This window comes from Chiroxiphia lanceolata, chromosome 2 (assembly GCF_009829145.1).
Source record: "Chiroxiphia lanceolata isolate bChiLan1 chromosome 2, bChiLan1.pri, whole genome shotgun sequence".
In the NCBI taxonomy this organism is placed as follows: Eukaryota; Metazoa; Chordata; class Aves; order Passeriformes; family Pipridae; genus Chiroxiphia; species Chiroxiphia lanceolata.
In genome coordinates, this window is record NC_045638.1 from 16,922,188 (window position 1) to 16,940,824 (window position 18,637).

General features: G+C 40.6%; 1 protein-coding gene across 4 annotated transcripts in view; it reads right to left on the reverse strand.

The window, feature by feature from the left end:
- Window positions 1-1,420: 1,420 nt before the first annotated feature.
- The window catches only part of REPS2 (RALBP1 associated Eps domain containing 2), a 92,898-nt gene continuing 75,681 nt past the window's right edge, over window positions 1,421-18,637 (reverse strand). For 3 of the 4 annotated variants that reach the window (XM_032678911.1, XM_032678910.1, XM_032678913.1), the window contains exons 15-18: window positions 9,474-9,557; window positions 6,718-6,863; window positions 4,582-4,687; window positions 1,421-2,889 (exon numbers count right to left, since the gene is read on the reverse strand). In XM_032678911.1, coding sequence (XP_032534802.1) covers window positions 2,821-2,889; window positions 4,582-4,687; window positions 6,718-6,863; window positions 9,474-9,557 — 405 coding nt within the window. In that variant the 3' untranslated portion in view covers window positions 1,421-2,820. The remainder of the gene's footprint in view (window positions 2,890-4,581; window positions 4,688-6,717; window positions 6,864-9,473; window positions 9,558-18,637) is intronic. The other variant, XM_032678912.1, reaches the window with a different exon arrangement.

The following is an 18,637-nucleotide window of genomic DNA, read 5'->3' on the forward strand; positions in this document are numbered from 1 at the left end:
CTAAAGGGAAAATAATTTTGAGAAAATCTGTGATCCTGGATTTAGATGTGAACTTGGACAAGGCCTGTTAACAGTAGCCATGAGCATGGCTGCATGGAGCAACTGCCAGAAGCACTGTCTAGCGCTTCGTGATGCCTTCTCCTCTCTTCAAAATGCTAACAGCTTCCCAAGACTAGACACACTTTTTATTTTGCACAGGCTATCACAATGCTTAACCGTTGAGACACACAGAAGAGTAACTTCTGCACCATATGTAAAACACACCAACATTTCTCCTTGAATATTTCACTTTACTCTTTATGTGAACTAGTGTATCACCATCACAGCCGACATTTACCAAAAAGAATACAAATCAACTCACATTACAGTCATTGAAGCTGAGCAGGGCATTTGAACTGCAACTCTAAAAATGCAGAGATGGTTAAATATTTTATTTATTAAGTCCAGTGGTAAAGTAACAATCAAGTAAGTATTTCATTGTTGGCTAAGCATGTGTCATAATTTCCAGTGAATGAAAAAACTTTCCATATTTTAGAAGGGAGACATTTGAAAAAGACACTGTAAGCAGACTCTTCCATAATTCCTTAGAACAGCATCTACTCCATGAATAACTCAAGTGAAATAAATGCAGGATTATTCCAAAGGAAGCTCCTATCAAACATGAAAAAGTCCTCCACTGCACACTTCTTTGTAATAATTGAAAAGCTTTCCTTAAAATATCACCCATATAAGAAAAAATAAGTGTGCCATACGATTATTTTCTATCAAATAGTAACGGTTTATTAACCAAATGACAACGTAAGAACTAAAAAGCAAAGAGAGAGAGCACTTAGCCTCATTAAATCTCCAGAATGACTCTAATACTACGAACAAATTAAATAAATGATGATAAATTGGAAAAATATCACTATGAGCAAGAGGGCAGTGGCTCTTTTGCAGCTTCCCAGAAATGTTTGCATTCCTCACATTTGTCACTGACCAGGAATGACTGTCTGACCTCGGCTATGCAATAGTCACACAAGAGAAGTCTCAAATCCAGAGAAAACAGTGATGTTTAGTTGAATCAAAACTAATGTATCACAAAAACACTTTCAGTAGCAATTCTGCAAATGGCAATTTTCACTTTCAGACTTCTGGATTCATGTTCCACATCCACATTCCTTCCAGCAAAAGTAGACTGTTTCCTCATCAGTTTAAACGTTCTCATTGATGCCCTTATCTCCCAACAAAACTTTTGGCTGCTCTGGTGCCCTCTGATATGCCATGGCAGCCATTCCACGATACACCCTGAAGAGAGGCTACCCAGCTGCTTCAAACCTGCTTCTCCTTCCTCTCAGCCCCAGGGCCATCCTATAGCTACAGGGAGAAAGTGTCACACCAACAACAGGGACAAAATTTTTGCACTGTTTCTGCCAGGCAGTGAGCAACAGGATATGAAACATGTGCATGTTTAAGGTGGATAACAGGTAGGTGACATTCCCTTGCAGCGAAGCACATCATACCCATGGTGGGAGCAGGGCTGATATTATTATGTCTGAACTCATGCAATCTAAGAGTATTGCCTGAAAAAAATACAGCAATATTAGTTAGCCAGCTTCCATTGCAAGAACTGAGACCAAAGCCACTGACCAGTGCATCCATGGAAAAATCCCCACGGGATTCAGTTGGCCCTGGATCAAACGCAGGTTAAAAATTCATCTTTGCTTCTTCATTTAGAAAATAGATGGGCATTAGCAGCTTTATCCTATCAGTAGCATCTCCACTGATGTGCAAAGGAACCTTAACAAAAGCCTGCTGTAAAAGGCAATTACTTCCATCACACATTTTATAGCCTCATACATAGCACTTTGCTATCTTTCTTCTTTTGGAAATACAGTTCTTGTACACATCCTTAAAAATATCAGCAGCTGTTAAGACAACAAAGCAGCCTAATACAGATGCACATAGAATAGCTTCTATAAAAATGCCCTGAATGCATTTTTAACCTGTTGTTAGAAATACACTGTTGGTTTAAAAAAAAAAAAAGAAGGAAAAAGCTATAAACCAGTGATCTCAAATACGCCAGAAGAATGCACAGACACTGGCAGTTGCAAGCAAGTGATCAAACACTGGTGATAAGAAACAACTGTAGTTCAAAAAAAGATATTTTTTCCTAATTTCCAAAATAACTAAATTTTAGTATTTTTTACTGTTCTCTCATATGCCTTGAACTTCTAAAATACAAGTTCTCTAACATTAAAATACATCCATGATTGCATAATAAACAGTACTAAGAAAATAATTATTTGACATGTGATTGAGGATAAGGATTCTGTACATCTTGTGAGCTTTATTCCTATGGTATGTTAAACCCAGGGGTACTCTACCATGATACAATCCTACAGGAATCAGTAACATCCAGAAGCACACCTCAGCAGATGAGTTTTCAATTTAAGCAGGAATTCAGGAATGCTGTACCTCTTAATGAGCGGGGCAGGAGGTGCTGCCAAAATGCATATAAATCAGGAATTCTTTACATAAATAAAATACTCTTAGGTTATTCATTTCAGTGATAAACTGCTTTTACACATTAGGCTGGGAAGAGGGAAGAAAGAAGGCAAAGCATACCCCACTCAGAAATATCTGGCAGTCAGGTATTTGTTTTCTGTCTCTTCCTCACCTGCAAAGGCAAACGCGTGTAGTGGGGTGAAGGGAGACCTGCCAAGGCTGGTCCTCCCCACTGCCTTGGCAGAAACCCTGCTCAGCCACACCCAGGTCCTCTCCTTGCAAGGCTGTCGGGACACGTGCTCTGCTCCGGCTGCAGCACAGCGGTGCGGGAAGTCACAAGACGGTGACAGGACGTAGCTGCTCCAGCTGCGTTTCCAAGGCAATTCGTTCCTTGTGAACCTCCTGCAGGAGGGAGAGATGTGTGTTCTAACTTTTGGGATGCTCGAAAGCACCACCCTGCTCTGGCAAAGGGCAGCCAGGCAAACCACTTGCATTGACTCAAGGCTTGGGGCTCTGCTGTTTAAGTAACCGTCCTTGTGGTCTCAAAACACAGCACCAATTCCATACAACCCCCTGCACAGCTTCTGCTGCCTCCTCCTTACAGGGGGGCAACACAGAGGTTTAACCACGTGCTTGGGTGACCACAGAGAGGAGCAGTCATCCACTGGCCAGTGGAACAGCTGGGGCTGCAGCAAAGATAGCTTCAAATGACCACTTTTACCAAAGAAAATCAGGCTATTTTGAAATACGGTTTCCTTCAAAACTGCTTTTTGATAGTTTTTTGTTCTACAACCAGCCTCTTTCCTTTGGGAAATGAACAAGACTTAGATTTTGCAATCTACTTCTGTGGCTGCTGCAGCAGGAAGATCATCAGTCTCAGTCAGAAACTAAGCATGAAGGCTTTGGGGACCAGTGATTTTGGGAAAGCTCTCCTTGTCTCAAGGCTACCCCTGTATGGTGAGGCACCCAGCTCTCGCTGACGTCCCATCAAAGGGCTCCCTGCCAGTGTGGGAGCTGGGCTGAACTATGCCTCCTCCAGGCTTTGGTTCCCCCTTTGGCTCAGAGCCCCAGCAGGGGAGTGCACTTGAACCATCCCCATCCTCAGTGTAAGATGTGCCTGAGAAGTACCCATCAAGTCTTCTGGTCTCCATAAAAACAGCAGAGCCCTGCTCTATCAGAAAGTTTCCAGGCAGCAACACAGCTTAAAGGACAAGCTCTTGTGTGAACTTAGGCAAACCTCTATGTCTTTTCCTGCTGTAAAACACAGGTAACAGCACTGGCCGGCTGAAGATGGGAGCAGGTAAGACCTGAGTCAAGGAATGATGGCAATGTGCTGTCATTAAAAGCTTTCATCTCTATGCTTATTTCAATTACTGTTCTATATTTTGCTCTGATTTCAGTACAGAGCATCCCCCCTCAATCTCTCTTGGGAGATCCTTGAAAGCCAGTTAAGAAATTACGTTAAGCAAAGTTGAACATGCAATCAAACTTTCCCCCGACCGAAAAAAAAAGTGCATCTGCAGGTTCACCACCCTTTCCAGACAAGCGTGTTCATAACATGCAAGGACGAAAAAGCTGTAGGAGATGAAAACCTGAAGTCTGTACTACATTTGGACTAAGACAATGGAAAAATGAAGAACTGATATTTATAAGAAAACAGTCCCTTGGGAACACATTAAAGGAAAATCAGCAGACATTAAAAATCAGTGTTAGATGCTCACATAAAACATGGTCCATGTATCTCAAATGCCTGACTCCAGGAAACAATTATGTAGCATAACTGATCAGAAGACAAGAAAGCTTGGCTCGAGTTGGTCTTCTGCAGCAGGTGACACCATCACATCAAACTTTTCAGAAAGATGAAGTTCATTCTTTAGACTTATGCTGCCAGCGGAGCTGTAGGCTCATAGGTTGTAATTTTTCACAGGAAGCACCATCCTACCCACATATACAATACAACTGTATATTTCCCTTCTTGAAAGCAGGAAGGAATGAAATAGGTCTCATCTGAGGGGATGAACAAGATTCTCTGCTGGAGGTGACACATAACTGATTACAAGGAGTTTTGTCACTGATTTGCAATGCATTCCTTACCTTCAGCTGCTGCTGGAGCTCACTGTTCAACCTGGCGAGCACAGCGTTGGCTTCTTTGTTTTTTCGTATGGCAGTCTGAATAGCCCTTTTCTGCTTGGAAGACTGTCTGCCAGACAGATACAAAACATTTCAATTAAGAACCTCAACAGTGGCTGATGCCAGAAGACCAGCCATCCATTTTGCATGACTGTACTCTATACACGCTGGACTATGCTTCAAAGACAAGGTACAAACTACGGATTCAAGAGAAGAAAAAGGCAACACTTGAAATTAGATGCCTGAATCAGGTAGAGTTTTTGAAAGTAAAACAGCCACAACCTGTTAACCTGAATGACAGAAACATTTTAGGCTGTCTCGATTATTTCAATATCACTGCATTCTCATTGAGCTTAAGAATAATCCCTGCATAGCTGTGGTTATTGCAGCATCTTTGCACTAGCTGTTTCCAGACACTTGTAGAGTTTAGAGAGTCAGAAGTGGCTACTGCAAAATATAAAAATCATTCTATACAGAAATAAAGGACATAGGCATGAAAATGCTGTCTCAGATTTTTGGAGCACTGCTGATTCTGATGTTTTTTTACTTCAAAAATTAATCTTTCTTTCATTCAAAGCAGTCATTTCCACCCAAACCGCCTGATATTACAAACAGGAACAGAGAGATGGCTTATGGACTTTCCTCATCTGTTTTGCTGCTCATTATTATTACTTCATAGCCTGTGGTAACTGATCTGGAGGAAATGACAGCTAGGCAGGTACAAAAAGAGACAGCTCTGTATGTAAGAACCATCCTATTCCAAGAAATGGAGATAACAACAGGAAAAAGGAAAGAAAATACAGAATATACTGGCTAAATATCCAATCCCTTGTCCAAAAAGATTATTTTAAAGTTTTACATGAGGCTAAAAGAGCTCTTTAATGCCAAATTTGATCTAAAACAGATGCCCTATTTAAATACAGTCCACAGTGGCACACAGTCCCCATTAGCTCTTCTGTCTTAACACAGCTGATGGCACTGATCTTTGCAATAGAATCTTTTTCACAGCACAGCAACAGGATTTTATGCTGTTATCTTCCAATGAACTGTCAGTTTTCTGCTTCACTATTTTGGTTCAAACTACTCTCCACAGACTATAAAGTAATAGATGATGCAAAAAAAAATAAAAGCAGGGCAATATATGTCTGTGGCCATTTAAACATTTTAGGAAAGATACAGACAAGACGGGATTGAGATGTTAACAAATGCTGTTATCTCTGAACCACTATGGAATACGCACTCCCAAAACACAAAATAGCACTTTAAGAGCATCCTAGGAGTCTTATTACTTATTCTAATCTCCAATTATGCAGCACAGATTCAGTCTACTGATAAACAGTTTGCCAAGAAACGCTCAATTGCTTTGGGCAGCTTGGTTTTGTTTCAAGCTGAATCAGATGTCTTTGCAAGGCTCTGGGTGACGGTGGGGTATAATGTTTGCACAGTCTTTCAGTTGAGGGAGATGCACAGATCCAATAGGGCTTCAAGTGCCTTTGTTTACCATTTGTACAGCCCCTTCTCCACTGCTATTAAATACACACACAAGTCTTTGCTGCTGACAGCTTTGACAGTTGTATTTATGAGAGCAAACAACACATGTTGGGTTTGGCCATTACTGGATTATTACAAGTGGCTCAACTCACACCAGTGGCAAGCTCATTTCCAACGTGCCTTGCAATAAAAAAGGATATAACCAACATCAAGAACTTCATGACTCAGTTTCCCAGGCATTTATTTGGTCATATCTGTCCAAATGAACGACCAAAATTCCAGAAGATATGCACAAGGCAAAAACATACACCCTCACATATGAAAGGAGTTGTGTTAGAGATGTTGGTTGAACAGCTAGGCTTGCTCTTCAGACATGTCTACCAGGTACAGAAGTAAGACACCTTTGAAGAGGTTATCTATCAATCAAATACCACCAACAGTCACTACAGGCTTAGTCTGCATTCGAGAAGACCAATGTACATTTCAGAGACCTGTATCAAGTGAAGCACTCTCAAAAGCAGAACTATTAAGCACAGAATTATGCAAAGAGGAAACCCTGCCACATCAGATCTCATGGTGCAGTTTGGCATGCTAAGTACAGGTTTTTACTTTTGAACTGGGAGATGAGCCTTGGCTGCTGGCTGGGAAGAAGTCACATTTATAGTGGGAGAAAGCTCAGGGGTCTCCAGCCCTTGTGCCTCTGTCCGGAGCTTCCTGCGGGCAGGTTTGGAGGGCGGCTGAGCAAGAACAACCTCCTGAAAGGAAGAAGCACAGCAACATTAAGTCAGGCCATATGTGTCCCATCATTAGGTTGGGGAATATTTGTGACACATAAATTGCTGACAGCTGGACTAAGATTTCATAATTTAAAGAGGTACAGAGCTTAATTCAAATTTGATAATAGCTTCTCACTTTTCTGACTTTGAAAAAGGAACAATAACTCCTGTAGTCCCTTAATGAATTAAATGATTATACCAGTGTTTTGTCTTCATCTGGGCGACAGGCTCTTCAGAAGTGTATTGTGTAGCTCTATGTGCAATGGGCGAAGGTGGAGGGAGGGGTATAAATACATTTACTGGCTCCCAGTTGACCCAAAAGCATTAAAACCAAAGCAAGATTTAATTTTGATTATGCTCAGTTGGTAAGAATCAATAATGAATCAATCACTTGTATCCCATCTTACTGCCTCACACATCTGGCGTGGAGTTTCTCCCTTCTCCCCTCCTCTCTTACATGAAGCAACATGTAAGATAGCTTAGAAATACAAATATATAAAATTATCCATGCAAAATTAACGTGTTGGAAGTATAGAAGGCCAGTTATTTCTCTTGATAAATTACATCAAATAAATAGTGTGGGTTTTCTAGGTCAAACAGAGTCTTGGATTTTTATGACTTCAGTGGTAAGAAGAGTTTTAATTATTTTAAATTAAGACATTTCTTTAGCAATGAGAACAGTTTTAATGCCTTATAGCTGTTTTAAATATGAAATATAAATATATAATTTTCAGTGTATTTTATTATTGGATTTGTTTTACAAGGGATATAATTATTACTGCCTCATTTCATGAATGAGAAAGCTAAGACTCAAAAGTTGAAGGGGCTTGAGAAAGTTTTTTTTTTAGCACCACAGACAAAACCAGAGACCAAATTTTCTTATTGAACAGTTTACTGGGCTAGAGTACATGCATTACTAAGTTTTGACCAAATGTTAGTAAAATAAGAAAAAAATAAACGGGGAAATATTTAATGACACAGCAATTATGAGAAAAAAACCAACACTGTAATAAGCAGCCTGACACAAGAAGAGACCACTATGAGTGATACAAAATGAAACCAGCATAAAACCATCAATCATTAGTATTAGAAGGATTGCAATTATTAAAGGAATTTGAATTATAAGGAAAAAAGGGTTTCAACATTAAAAAACAGTTCTATCATTACTGGAAAAAAAAAATCTAAAAATATTATGAGATGTTCTGATCAGGACATCAGCACATCATGACTGCACGGGTCTCTGGTAATACCATGCTCTGAAATCCTGTGCACATGTACAGGTCCCTACAAACACCACATGTGGCAAGTGAGGAACTTGTGTATGCCTTCTAGAAGTATAAACTGGTGGGATGCTAGACACACAATCCCAGTCTACCTTAAACTGCCCAAACCCTACCAAATCCACAGGATAAATCCCTCTGCCATTTCAAACACAATACTGTAAGCAATAATCCAATACGTAAAAGCAGATCCCTGTGCACAGGTTCTTTGGCTGCCTGTTGCTGCACAAGGCTTTGGAAGGTGGGTCAGAACCATAACAACAACCTGCCTCCCACACCCCACAGCCTGGGGCTTCACTGCATTTTTAAGGATCCAGGTGGGATAAGGGTGAGCATGAAGTAGGTGGATTACGAGGACTTCATTTCCCCAGCAGGGCTACAAAGCAGAGCAAAGAAGAAGCCGGGCCAGGCTAGAAGTAGCATGTGATGAACACTAGAAGAACAAGGACACTACCTGGAAAGCCCTATCACATACAGAAAATGATGACACTGGACATTTGTCTGTGCCTCCCGTTAGCGTAAGAAGGGTGATGGTGCTCCCTGGGCAAGGTACACACTACACATAGCACCTGCAAACAGCTCTTGGCTGGGCTAAGCAAAGGTCTTGCAGGTGCTCTCTGGCTGCAGGAGGGGCCAGAGGGGCGAGAATCTGCATTTGCCCCCTGTCAAAACCTGTTCTGGCTGGAGCTGGTGGAAGGAGGTGGTGGGAGCATGATCAGGAGAGGGGAAATGCTCACAGCCACTGCTAAGGCCAGTCCATCCCTAAGCAAGGCCCTTTGAAGAGTGCCATTGCAACTTCAGTGCTTACTATATACAATGATACGCTCATACAAAACCATATCAGAAACTGCACATCTTGAGCAAATCTCTCCCAGTCTATGTACATTTAGTGGTAGATCCTGACCTCTAGCAAACAGGTGTGTTTACATCAAAATTAAATCCTCAATAACTGAAACCAAGAAGTGCAAGAACTACACCGAGACAAGGGTCGAGTACAACCAAACTCTTTTTTGTCTTCCCTAAGGCTCCACAAGGCTCCCTAAGGCTCTCCTATTGATTTTGAAATAAATGGCAAGCTGCCTCTCTCAAAGTACGTGCATCAATGTGTATTATGAAGAGCTTCTTAATGATTTATCTGAGTTGATGTCACACACGATCCCAGTTCTCTCCAGTGTCTTGACCTCCACAGAAGGTAAACATGTGAAAACATAACCCTAACCCTCTGTTTAATTGCTTTAAAACTTAAAACAACCACATCTGTTGATGAAGGCAAATCACTCCATAATGGTACAATGTGTGCAGGTCTCACCTTTTTTGCTGAACTGTTTTCTTCTGCCTGAGATGGGGGTCTATTCATCTGAGGATGTAAATCAACCTCAGATGGTTGCTCTGTCTGCAACAACAAATCAGTCAGTGCTACACCCAGTCACATACAATAAAGTCAATGAAAGGAAATGTTACACACAAAAGAAAAGTTACTTTACAATTCAACAGTAGGGAAAATGGAGATCTCGGGTGACAGCTGAATGGATGACATATGTCTTTTGCAGATTTTTAATGAAACCATTTTCTTGCATTTTACTGTGCTTGGAAAACAGAAGAAAACTTTGTGAAGCATTAGGAACTGATAAATGTAAACAATCTAGTACTCATAATTTCTTCTAGAGTTACCCATATGGCCTAGATACTTAGAGAAAAACTAAGGAGGGTGGATAAAAGCTAGAAAGATCTTGGATGTACCCTGTCACCTTATTATCACCTGAAACCGCTGAAAATTCACTGGAGTAAACCCCTGTCTTTGAAGTTTGCAAGGCTGAAGTGAGAAAGCATGAATCATACCAAAAATTCCAGCAAAGTTACTGAAAACACAAGTCATAAAAGCAGACAAATAAATCTTCCCTCCTCTCTTCTCATGTTTCAAACAGAAACTGGGATGAACACTCACCACCCAGGTCTACACATCTGCAAAACAAAACACCCTCCCGCCAACATATCTGACTGAGCAGCAAATTAAAACAGAGGGTTAATCCCTTGCTTTACCTTTTGTGAAACCTCTCTGCATCTTTTGACAGGGCACAACATAGGGAAGGGTGGCAGGATTTGGAGCTGCCTGGCCGTGGGCACGCGGCAGCAAACATGGTATAAACACAGTGCGGCTGTTTTCTGTCCAGAAAGTACGGGCTGGCTCTCCAAGATGGGGAAGGCAGGTAGAAGCAGAAGGCTGAGGGCACTTGGCACCAGCAGACAGTCTCTTCTCCTCTTTCCCAGCTTCTGCCAAGTGGGAGCCACACTGGTAAGAGCCCCAAGGCAGAAGGGGCAACCTGCCATTCTGCTCCCTCCACAAGAAAGGCTCGTTTCTATACAAGTGAAAAACCAAGCCTGAGGTAAACCTCAAACTTTCAAGGGACCAGAATTTTAGCCATAATAACTTGTTGCACACTGAAGAACCTAACTCACTGTTGCCAAGAGGTTTCTGCATAGGCCCACCAAGCTCTGTAGCAGTCACAAGTTTACCAGTGTTTAACTGTAAGTTAAACAAAAATGACAGAAAGCACAGATTTTGGTATATTTAAAAAGGAGGAATTTTTTCATACCACTTTCATTTTTTCCATAACAGACACAATAAGAGCTGTACAGGAAGGTACAGGGAAAATGTGGTTCTGTCAGGTTACTGCTGTTCTCCAACCATATGGTGTCAAACGTGTGCACAGAGGAGGGAAATTTGGAATTTATTTTTTTAAAACACATGTGAAATCCCCCAGGAGAGAGGGAAAAGGTATTTTCACTGACAAGATCTCTCTCCCACCCTCTTTCAAGTGTGGTACAACTGTAGTGTTACTTGATGGTTAAAAAAACCCAAAAACCCCTCACGCTGTAATATTCCAGTATCTGAATAATAATATCTTGATTTTTAAAAATTTTAATCACTACTGAATACTAACACTTGAATTCTGAAAAGCTGTTTATGTATTGAAGAGCTTCCTCTCTAACTGTAGATTTCTGGTCCAATGAGAGTGAAATGGTAAAAAACTAATCTTTTTTCTGTCTATAAAAAAGTCCATTGAATGCAACAGAGCATTTTTTATATCAGCAAAGCTGAGTAGCCCATAACCTCTCTGATTTCTACAACCACTTTTTCTGTGTTTGAAAGAAATGAAGGCTCTAAGCACTGGTAACAGCAGCCTGGCAAAGTCCGCAAGGCTTTCATGAATGCTTTGGGGATAGAAAAGCTCAAATAACAAACAGAACCACATCGTAAATTTGGTCCACATCACTTTGACAAATCTTTCATTCACTTAAGGACAGCAAGAGTAAACCCAGCCTTTCAGAGAGCCATGTAATATGCATACTATAAATTCCTCATGGTATAGCTTTGCTGCACAGCCCAGAACAGTGACAAGGTACATGAGAGACAGCTCTTAATGACCCTTCCTGGACAGGAAGTCCTAGAACCCTCCCTAACCTGGCCAGGCTGGAAGTTTCCGGTGCACACGCTCTTGTTGGAGCATACAGTAAAACTTGCATCAAAAGCATGAATATTCTGACTTATTTCACATAATGAATTAAAAAAAAAATAAATGAGACCAACACCATGTTATTTATGTATAGATAAAAAAAAAATGCAGCTTTTGAAGAACCAGTGTGTTCAAACGTTGTAGGAGAAATTGAATAGACCAGTACTCTACAATGTCAGTTGCAAAGAAGTGGAAAAAGTCATGGTAAGATAAAGGGCCTGGAAGGGAAGAAAAAATACCAAAAAACAAACCTCAAACTTTAGCAAAAATCCCCTTTTTTCTTTTTCCTCTCTTCCCTTTTTTTTTTATTTCTTTTTATTTATTTTTTTTAATAGTGTCATTGCAGAAGAATACTGCTTTAAACTGAAGAGAACTGAAAAAAAGAAAAAAAGGGTAAACTTTGCACTCTCTAAAAGCAAATATAAATTGCAGGGATGATGCCGAAATTTCCAACAGTTTGGTATCGCCGTTCCTAGTGATGCAAGACACATTTTTTGTGAGCTGAGGGCTGTGATGTGGCTGTGGCAGCTGTGCTGCAGGGCTGCGGTACCCGCTGCCTGAGGCTGGGTCACTGGTCTGGCCACTTCTCCCTGCTGCCAGGATAGAGGATGGCAAAGCTCAGCAGCCAACGGAGCAGGGGCTGGTAAAAATAAAGAAATATCTGACCAAAAAAAAAAAAAAAAAAAGGGGGAAAACCCCCAAAGAGACAACTAGTTCTGGTGATGCAGCTCATGCATAATGAACGAAACCGAGCGACTGCCATGTCCCTAAAGTGCCACCTAGTGGCATGTGGGACAGGCCATTTCTGAGTACTTTGCTCGGAGGAAAGTACCAAAAAAAAAAAGGTGTCTGCATCACTAGGAGCCTGCAGATTGAGCCTGCCCCACGGATATGCTACCACTGGGCATGCTGAGCCATGCAGGTTCTTCCCAAAGTCACCTTTCCCTCTCACGCAGAAACCAGCTCTACACATGAATTATCTGCTGTCAGAGTTACAAGCTCTCCTCTAGAAAGACCTCCACTCCTCAGGGCAATGACTCTGACACAAGAGCCCAAGCGTAAAAACAGATCTGTGTGCTGCTGCAGGGGATTTTGTTCAGGGACAGACAGCATTTAACCCAGGCAAAAATCTTTTAATTCCAGCAAAAATTTGTTGTTAACTGTATCATGCATCAATGCAAAGAAGGTTGGCTGATGCAGCTAACACAACAGTCTTCTCTGAGAAGCTTTACAAATACATCTGCAAGTTGATGTTTTCCCCACATTGTCCCGACACAGATTCTAAAGGAAAAATAACTCCTGCTTTTTCTTTTGGCAGAGGGATTCCTTGCAGATTTCCTTCCCTTCACTGATTTGGATATAGGGTGAAAGCCGGTAGTAGTAGCCTTCTAGTATGGGCAGAGTGAGCCTGGCTCAACAGTACTCTGGTCCAAGCTCCTGCAGTGGAATACAAGGAAAAGGTGATCCTCCAGGAGCAGTTGAGGTGGGTTCTCTTTAGGTCTTCATCATTTTAATACCATGCTTAGTATAGTCTCTGGGCAACTAATCTCATTCTGAAACACAGCCATAAACTACCTCCTTCCACCACAGAAATGTCTTAGAATTTTCCCACATGTTGGAAACTTAGCATATTTATATTTAAATACTTCACCATTGGTACATAAAACTGAAAGATTATACAATATGGTCTTTCAAAGGAAATTTCAGTTATAGTAGTGGAGAAGTGCTTCAATGGAGATGTCTCACTCACATCCACAGAACAGAATAAGCTATTGACACTATAAGTGCTGCTGTGCTGGCTGGTACAGTTGGGAACACACCCAGGGTTACAGTAGATGAGCAAAGAATATCCTGCTCATCTGCATTACCAGCAGTGCAAACAGAGGCTGCAGATCAGGCCTAAGAGTATCTTGATTTTGGGAAGCAGAGTAAGTGACCACAGAAAAGGGCAAGACAGTGCCCTATTCCAAACCTCCTGAAGAGATTCTCTTTGCAGAGACCAGTGTGTTATTAGTAGATAGTATCTACTTTTTCCTCAGCACAGTCTTGAATCTTCTGGGAAGAGCCATAGCCTTCCCATTCTTCCAGGTAAAAGGTAAAACTGGCCAACAAATTTTCTGTGCGACAGCCACAGCCAGAGCCCAACCTGTGGCGTACAGCCAACACTGAGCATTAGGACAGATAATTCCTCATCATTAAGGACAGCATTAGGAATTGCAAATGCTCATTATTTCATCACATGAGCCTTGACCAGACATTCATAATCTCCTCACTGCTCCATGTGATGATACTTAACAGCACCTTTCTAAAAGAATATGTAACACTCACTTAAGCACTAAGTGTTTGAAAGCCTTAGATAAAAGATTTTCATAACTGTAAAAGAACACAGCATCTTAACAACTGGGTCTTTGCTTATATTTCCAGTTCTGTTGTTTTGCAATGCTGGATTATACGTAGATTTCACACTCTCATTTCAAGATAATCCATAACTGATCTTCCAGAACAGAAGGTCTACATGGACCTTTCATATTTCTGTTACCTGAGACGCTTTTTGTAAGAGGTGAAATATATATTCAGTCTTTCCCACAATTCAATTTTGCCCACACTTGTGCTCCAGGTTAACTTTACATATGGAAATAGTCCCATTGTAGTCAATGGCACTACTCACAGAAATGAAATTATCTCTGTGCATTCACTGAAGTAGCCTATAATCATTACCTACACAGTGCCACTGCTTAGCTTTGTAAAAAAAGTATTGAGAATAGCTTATCTGTAAAAAAAAGTAGGATACTACATATACTTAACACTCTGTATGTGCCCATTGCAATCTTCTATCATCTCTACGTAAGTTCATTTAATAGGTATTTTGCTCCTTTCTAAACATTCATATTTTTGTGCTTAAAGCCAATTTCTGAGAAGTCAAGACATCTCAATTCCAGTTTCTGTGAGTCTTCTGCATCCCACACTGAATCATCAATTCTTTTTATTGCTTGTTACAAAAACTGAAAATGGTAAGACAGGAAAAAACCCACAGGGATGCAAATGCAACAAGCTGCCAGGGTCTTAGTGTGCTGACTGCTTTCTCAGCACTGTGCAGCCCTGAAGTTTTGATAAGCTTTTTCTTTCCCTGAGCTATCTGAGAGCTGGTGATAAGGTTGAGGAGAAAGGCAGTAAATACAAACAAATTGCTGCAATGTTCAGCTCATTCGCAAGGAAAGAATAGGACCCAGATGGAAGCATTAACAATCTGTTTTAATGCTTCAACTTCCACAAAACCAGATTAACGTAAGCTAGAAAGGGCTATGTGAATTCCACTACAGATACAGGCATTGGGTTCTTAGCTTCTTTTTATTGTTGTTTTTATGATAAATGTGAAGCCAAGTTAAAAAATTATTACAACATATTTTAATTAAGATACTCTCCCAAAAACCTCTTTAGAAAGGATTTTATAGCATCCATCAACTACTCCTCAAATTCAATTTTAACTGTGCTACTTTTCCACCACTTCTTAAACCATAATTTATTTTGTCTGGCCATCTTAGATTTAATATATAATTTTCATGAGAGGAAGATAATCCACTTATATTAAAGTGGCAGATGGCAAAATCTTTCATGTTATGGAACACTTTCAGTTTCATTACTGTTACAGCCTTCTTCAGTACTTATTGCACTGCTTATACAAGGTATGTTATTCTGCAGCCAAAACCATGGAGATGATCAAAAAACCCACCCTCTTCTAGCACAGTGATTATAAATGCAAGCTAACAAGTATCCTTCGGTTTAATATAAAATGGTTGTTTGGGAGAATACCATCGTATATACAAATAGTAGGATGCTAAAAGCAAAATCTTACTTTTTTGGAGGGTAATTTTTATTTATATAACAAAAATGTTTCTTCCTGTAAAACTCCAGGTGTCCTGCCAGCACTTGAAATTCCTCACATAATTTTAGAGAGTAAAGGAATTCCTCAGTGGGCTGACTATTTTCTCCAAACAACTTGGTAACAGAGATTAGCAAACCTGTATCTCTGCTTTACCCAAAGATGCTGGTAGTGGGGGGATGCCTGGACCACCTCACAGCACAGAGTCTGAACATGGCCAGCCTGCTTAGGAGGCTGAGAGGTCTCAGCAGGACAGACAGGAGTCCTGCCCCATCTCTTGGCCTCAGCATCACACACCAGCATGGGCATGATGGTTACAAATCCAGCCTGAGCATACCCCACACTCGTGGCTCTCCATGGATTCAGCAGAACGTGAAGGCATGTTAGTAGAGACAACTTCTTGAACTGGGTCCCAGTTTTCACTTGAAATTCGGGATGATAAATGGCCAAAAAGCTTCAAGGAATTATGAAGTATCGAGTAACATTTGGAGAGCAGAACATACAATATGTTAAAAAGAATAATATCTTAGCTTTCCAACACCACCAGATGCCTGTGACTGGGCAGGGTGACCCACCCATCATCCCTCACAGTGCTTCATTTCCACGATTTCACCAAATCAATAACATCTAATGGTAATGATGGCTACTAAACTGACAGTTGAATTCTGAGCTCACATAATACAGTGAGATTTTAATCTTCAGAGCTGCACTGTAGTCAGGATATTTCAATTTGATAATGTTAACAGCTGCCTATGTATTCCACTTCGCTTGAACGCTTTTCCTTCACCCATAAATTTTCAGTGCCTGCCAAAGCTGCCAGCATGGAACCGGTGGGAAAAACACATCCCAAGGTCTCCAGAAACAAAAGTCCAGCACAAACCAGTGTGAATTTACAAAACCAACAGGCTTAAAATTTTGACTCTGGGAAAAGAGACTAGGAACATCAGTTTTTTCAGCCAAGATATACAGAGTTTTCTTCCAGTTCCACTGTTTTCAAATCCCCTTATGCAGCACAGACAGGACTGAAGATATGCCTTCATTACTGGACAGGAAGGTACTGAAACAGAGTAATTTAAATAAAGGAATGTTGATCTAATTGGCCAACACTGCAGATAGTTAGCTGATGTTGGATAAAATCCTAAAGTTATAGCTGTTCTACACTGTTCATCTGTAATTCCTATTAACATAAATATGTTACTAAATCTCCCACAGAAAGCAGCTGTGGTAAATGACTTCTGTAGCTTTAAAAGCCAACAGTAATAAAGTATTATTTCCATTAAAAAAACAACAACAGAGGCTTGTATGAGATGAGCATAAACCTTTGGTTTCAGTGGAACATTATTCATGAGCACCCAAAGTTATTTCCTATCTGAAATATGTGTCACTGCAAAACAGCTATATAGCTACTGCCTTCCTACCATGATTCTTGCACCTCCAAGTTACACCAATTTTCTCTGTACAGCCCTGGATCTGCTCAAAAGTTTTGGGGCCACCTTTATGCCACTCCTCTTCAATGACTTAAGTTTACTATCAAGTTAGGAACAAAGGATCAGGAAAACTTACTCAAGCCACTGAATTCTGTTCTCTACAAGCCCAGAAATAAACTACAGTAGGTATTTCAACAAGCTACAGGTTATTTGTTCTATTACACTATCACTTCAGGTGAGGGGATGATGATGAGGATGACACAAAAAACACACCTAAAAATTTTTTAAAAACAACAAAAAATTAAAAGTAATAAATAAAAAAGGCAGAAAAACCATAACTATAGCATGCCATGGGAAGTTAGCAGAGAGGTAAGGCCTTGCCCATGTCCTAAGTCTTTACAATAGCTTGCAGCATATTAAATACTTATGGTCCAAAGAAATTGAGAAACTGATACAGATAAAATTATCCTTAAATCCAAGCCAGCTACTTTAGACTTGATAAAAGGTGACAAGTGCTACTAGGGATTAAGAGGGTGTCAGTGAAGATACACACAGGCTTATACACAAAAGTAAAACACTTCAAATAACATATTATCAAAAAAACCCCTCCTAGTCTTTGTATAAGCCTGTTTCTATACGTAATCTTTCCAAGTACTCTTTACATAAATGAGGCAAAATTTGAATTTCTTTCTTTTTTTTTTCATAGGAAAGTAGTATGAATTGATGATTCTAATAAAACATTTCATACTGCAGCTCACAATGTCTTACTGAAAACATCAATTCAAAATGACTTGCAGTGCGGAGAGGTATGGGCTGGAATTTGGGTTAAAAGATCATAAACTGGAGATAATGGTGTATCCACATTATTTAAACTTGCCTTCTGTTCATCTTTATTTATAGTCACCATAGGGACCTCAGATAAAAGCACCACTGCATCAGAGGAGCATCCGGTGAAAGCTCTGAGGAAAACTTAAGTACAGTTCACAGACTGATACAAAGCTGATAAAATGCTGACTTTGGCAAGTGAGAAACACTCCGAGGAGAAGGAGCTTTTAGAGGCCATCAAGAAGAAAGAAACACAGAGTTAAATCCACCAACTCTAAAAGCTGTTGGTAGATGTAAAAACAGATGCAGCCACCACCTGTAAAGGTGTCTGCCCACCAGAGGTGTGGAACAGCATGGGCTGGCAGCAGCAACCCAGAGCAGAGGCAGCCCCGCTGCTATTTCCCCATAAACTGGCCAAGTCCTCACAGCATCCCAAGACTTGAGCCTCTCACAGTAAGCCTGTGATTCCACTGAGCTGTGGAGTCGAGACCACTCCACTTAAGCAGCATTAGCTCTAAGTGTTACCTCGTCCTATGCTCACCCAGAAATACAGTCCTTTTCCTTCGTTATTCAGCTGACTGCACTATGGAGGCAGAGTTGGATGTGGACTTAATTTAGTAAGTTTGTGATATGACTAGAGATGTTTGGCACACTCTGAACAACCAGTGATTCAGTAACTCACCAAGGCTGATTACCTTGGAGGCTCTGACAGGAAAAATAATGTTTTCCTAAAGGCTGAAGTAAATTCTACTAAAAAAACTAGCAACATAGGACTGAAGTCAAGATGCCATTTCTGTATTGCTATTGATTAAGCTCACAGCAGGAC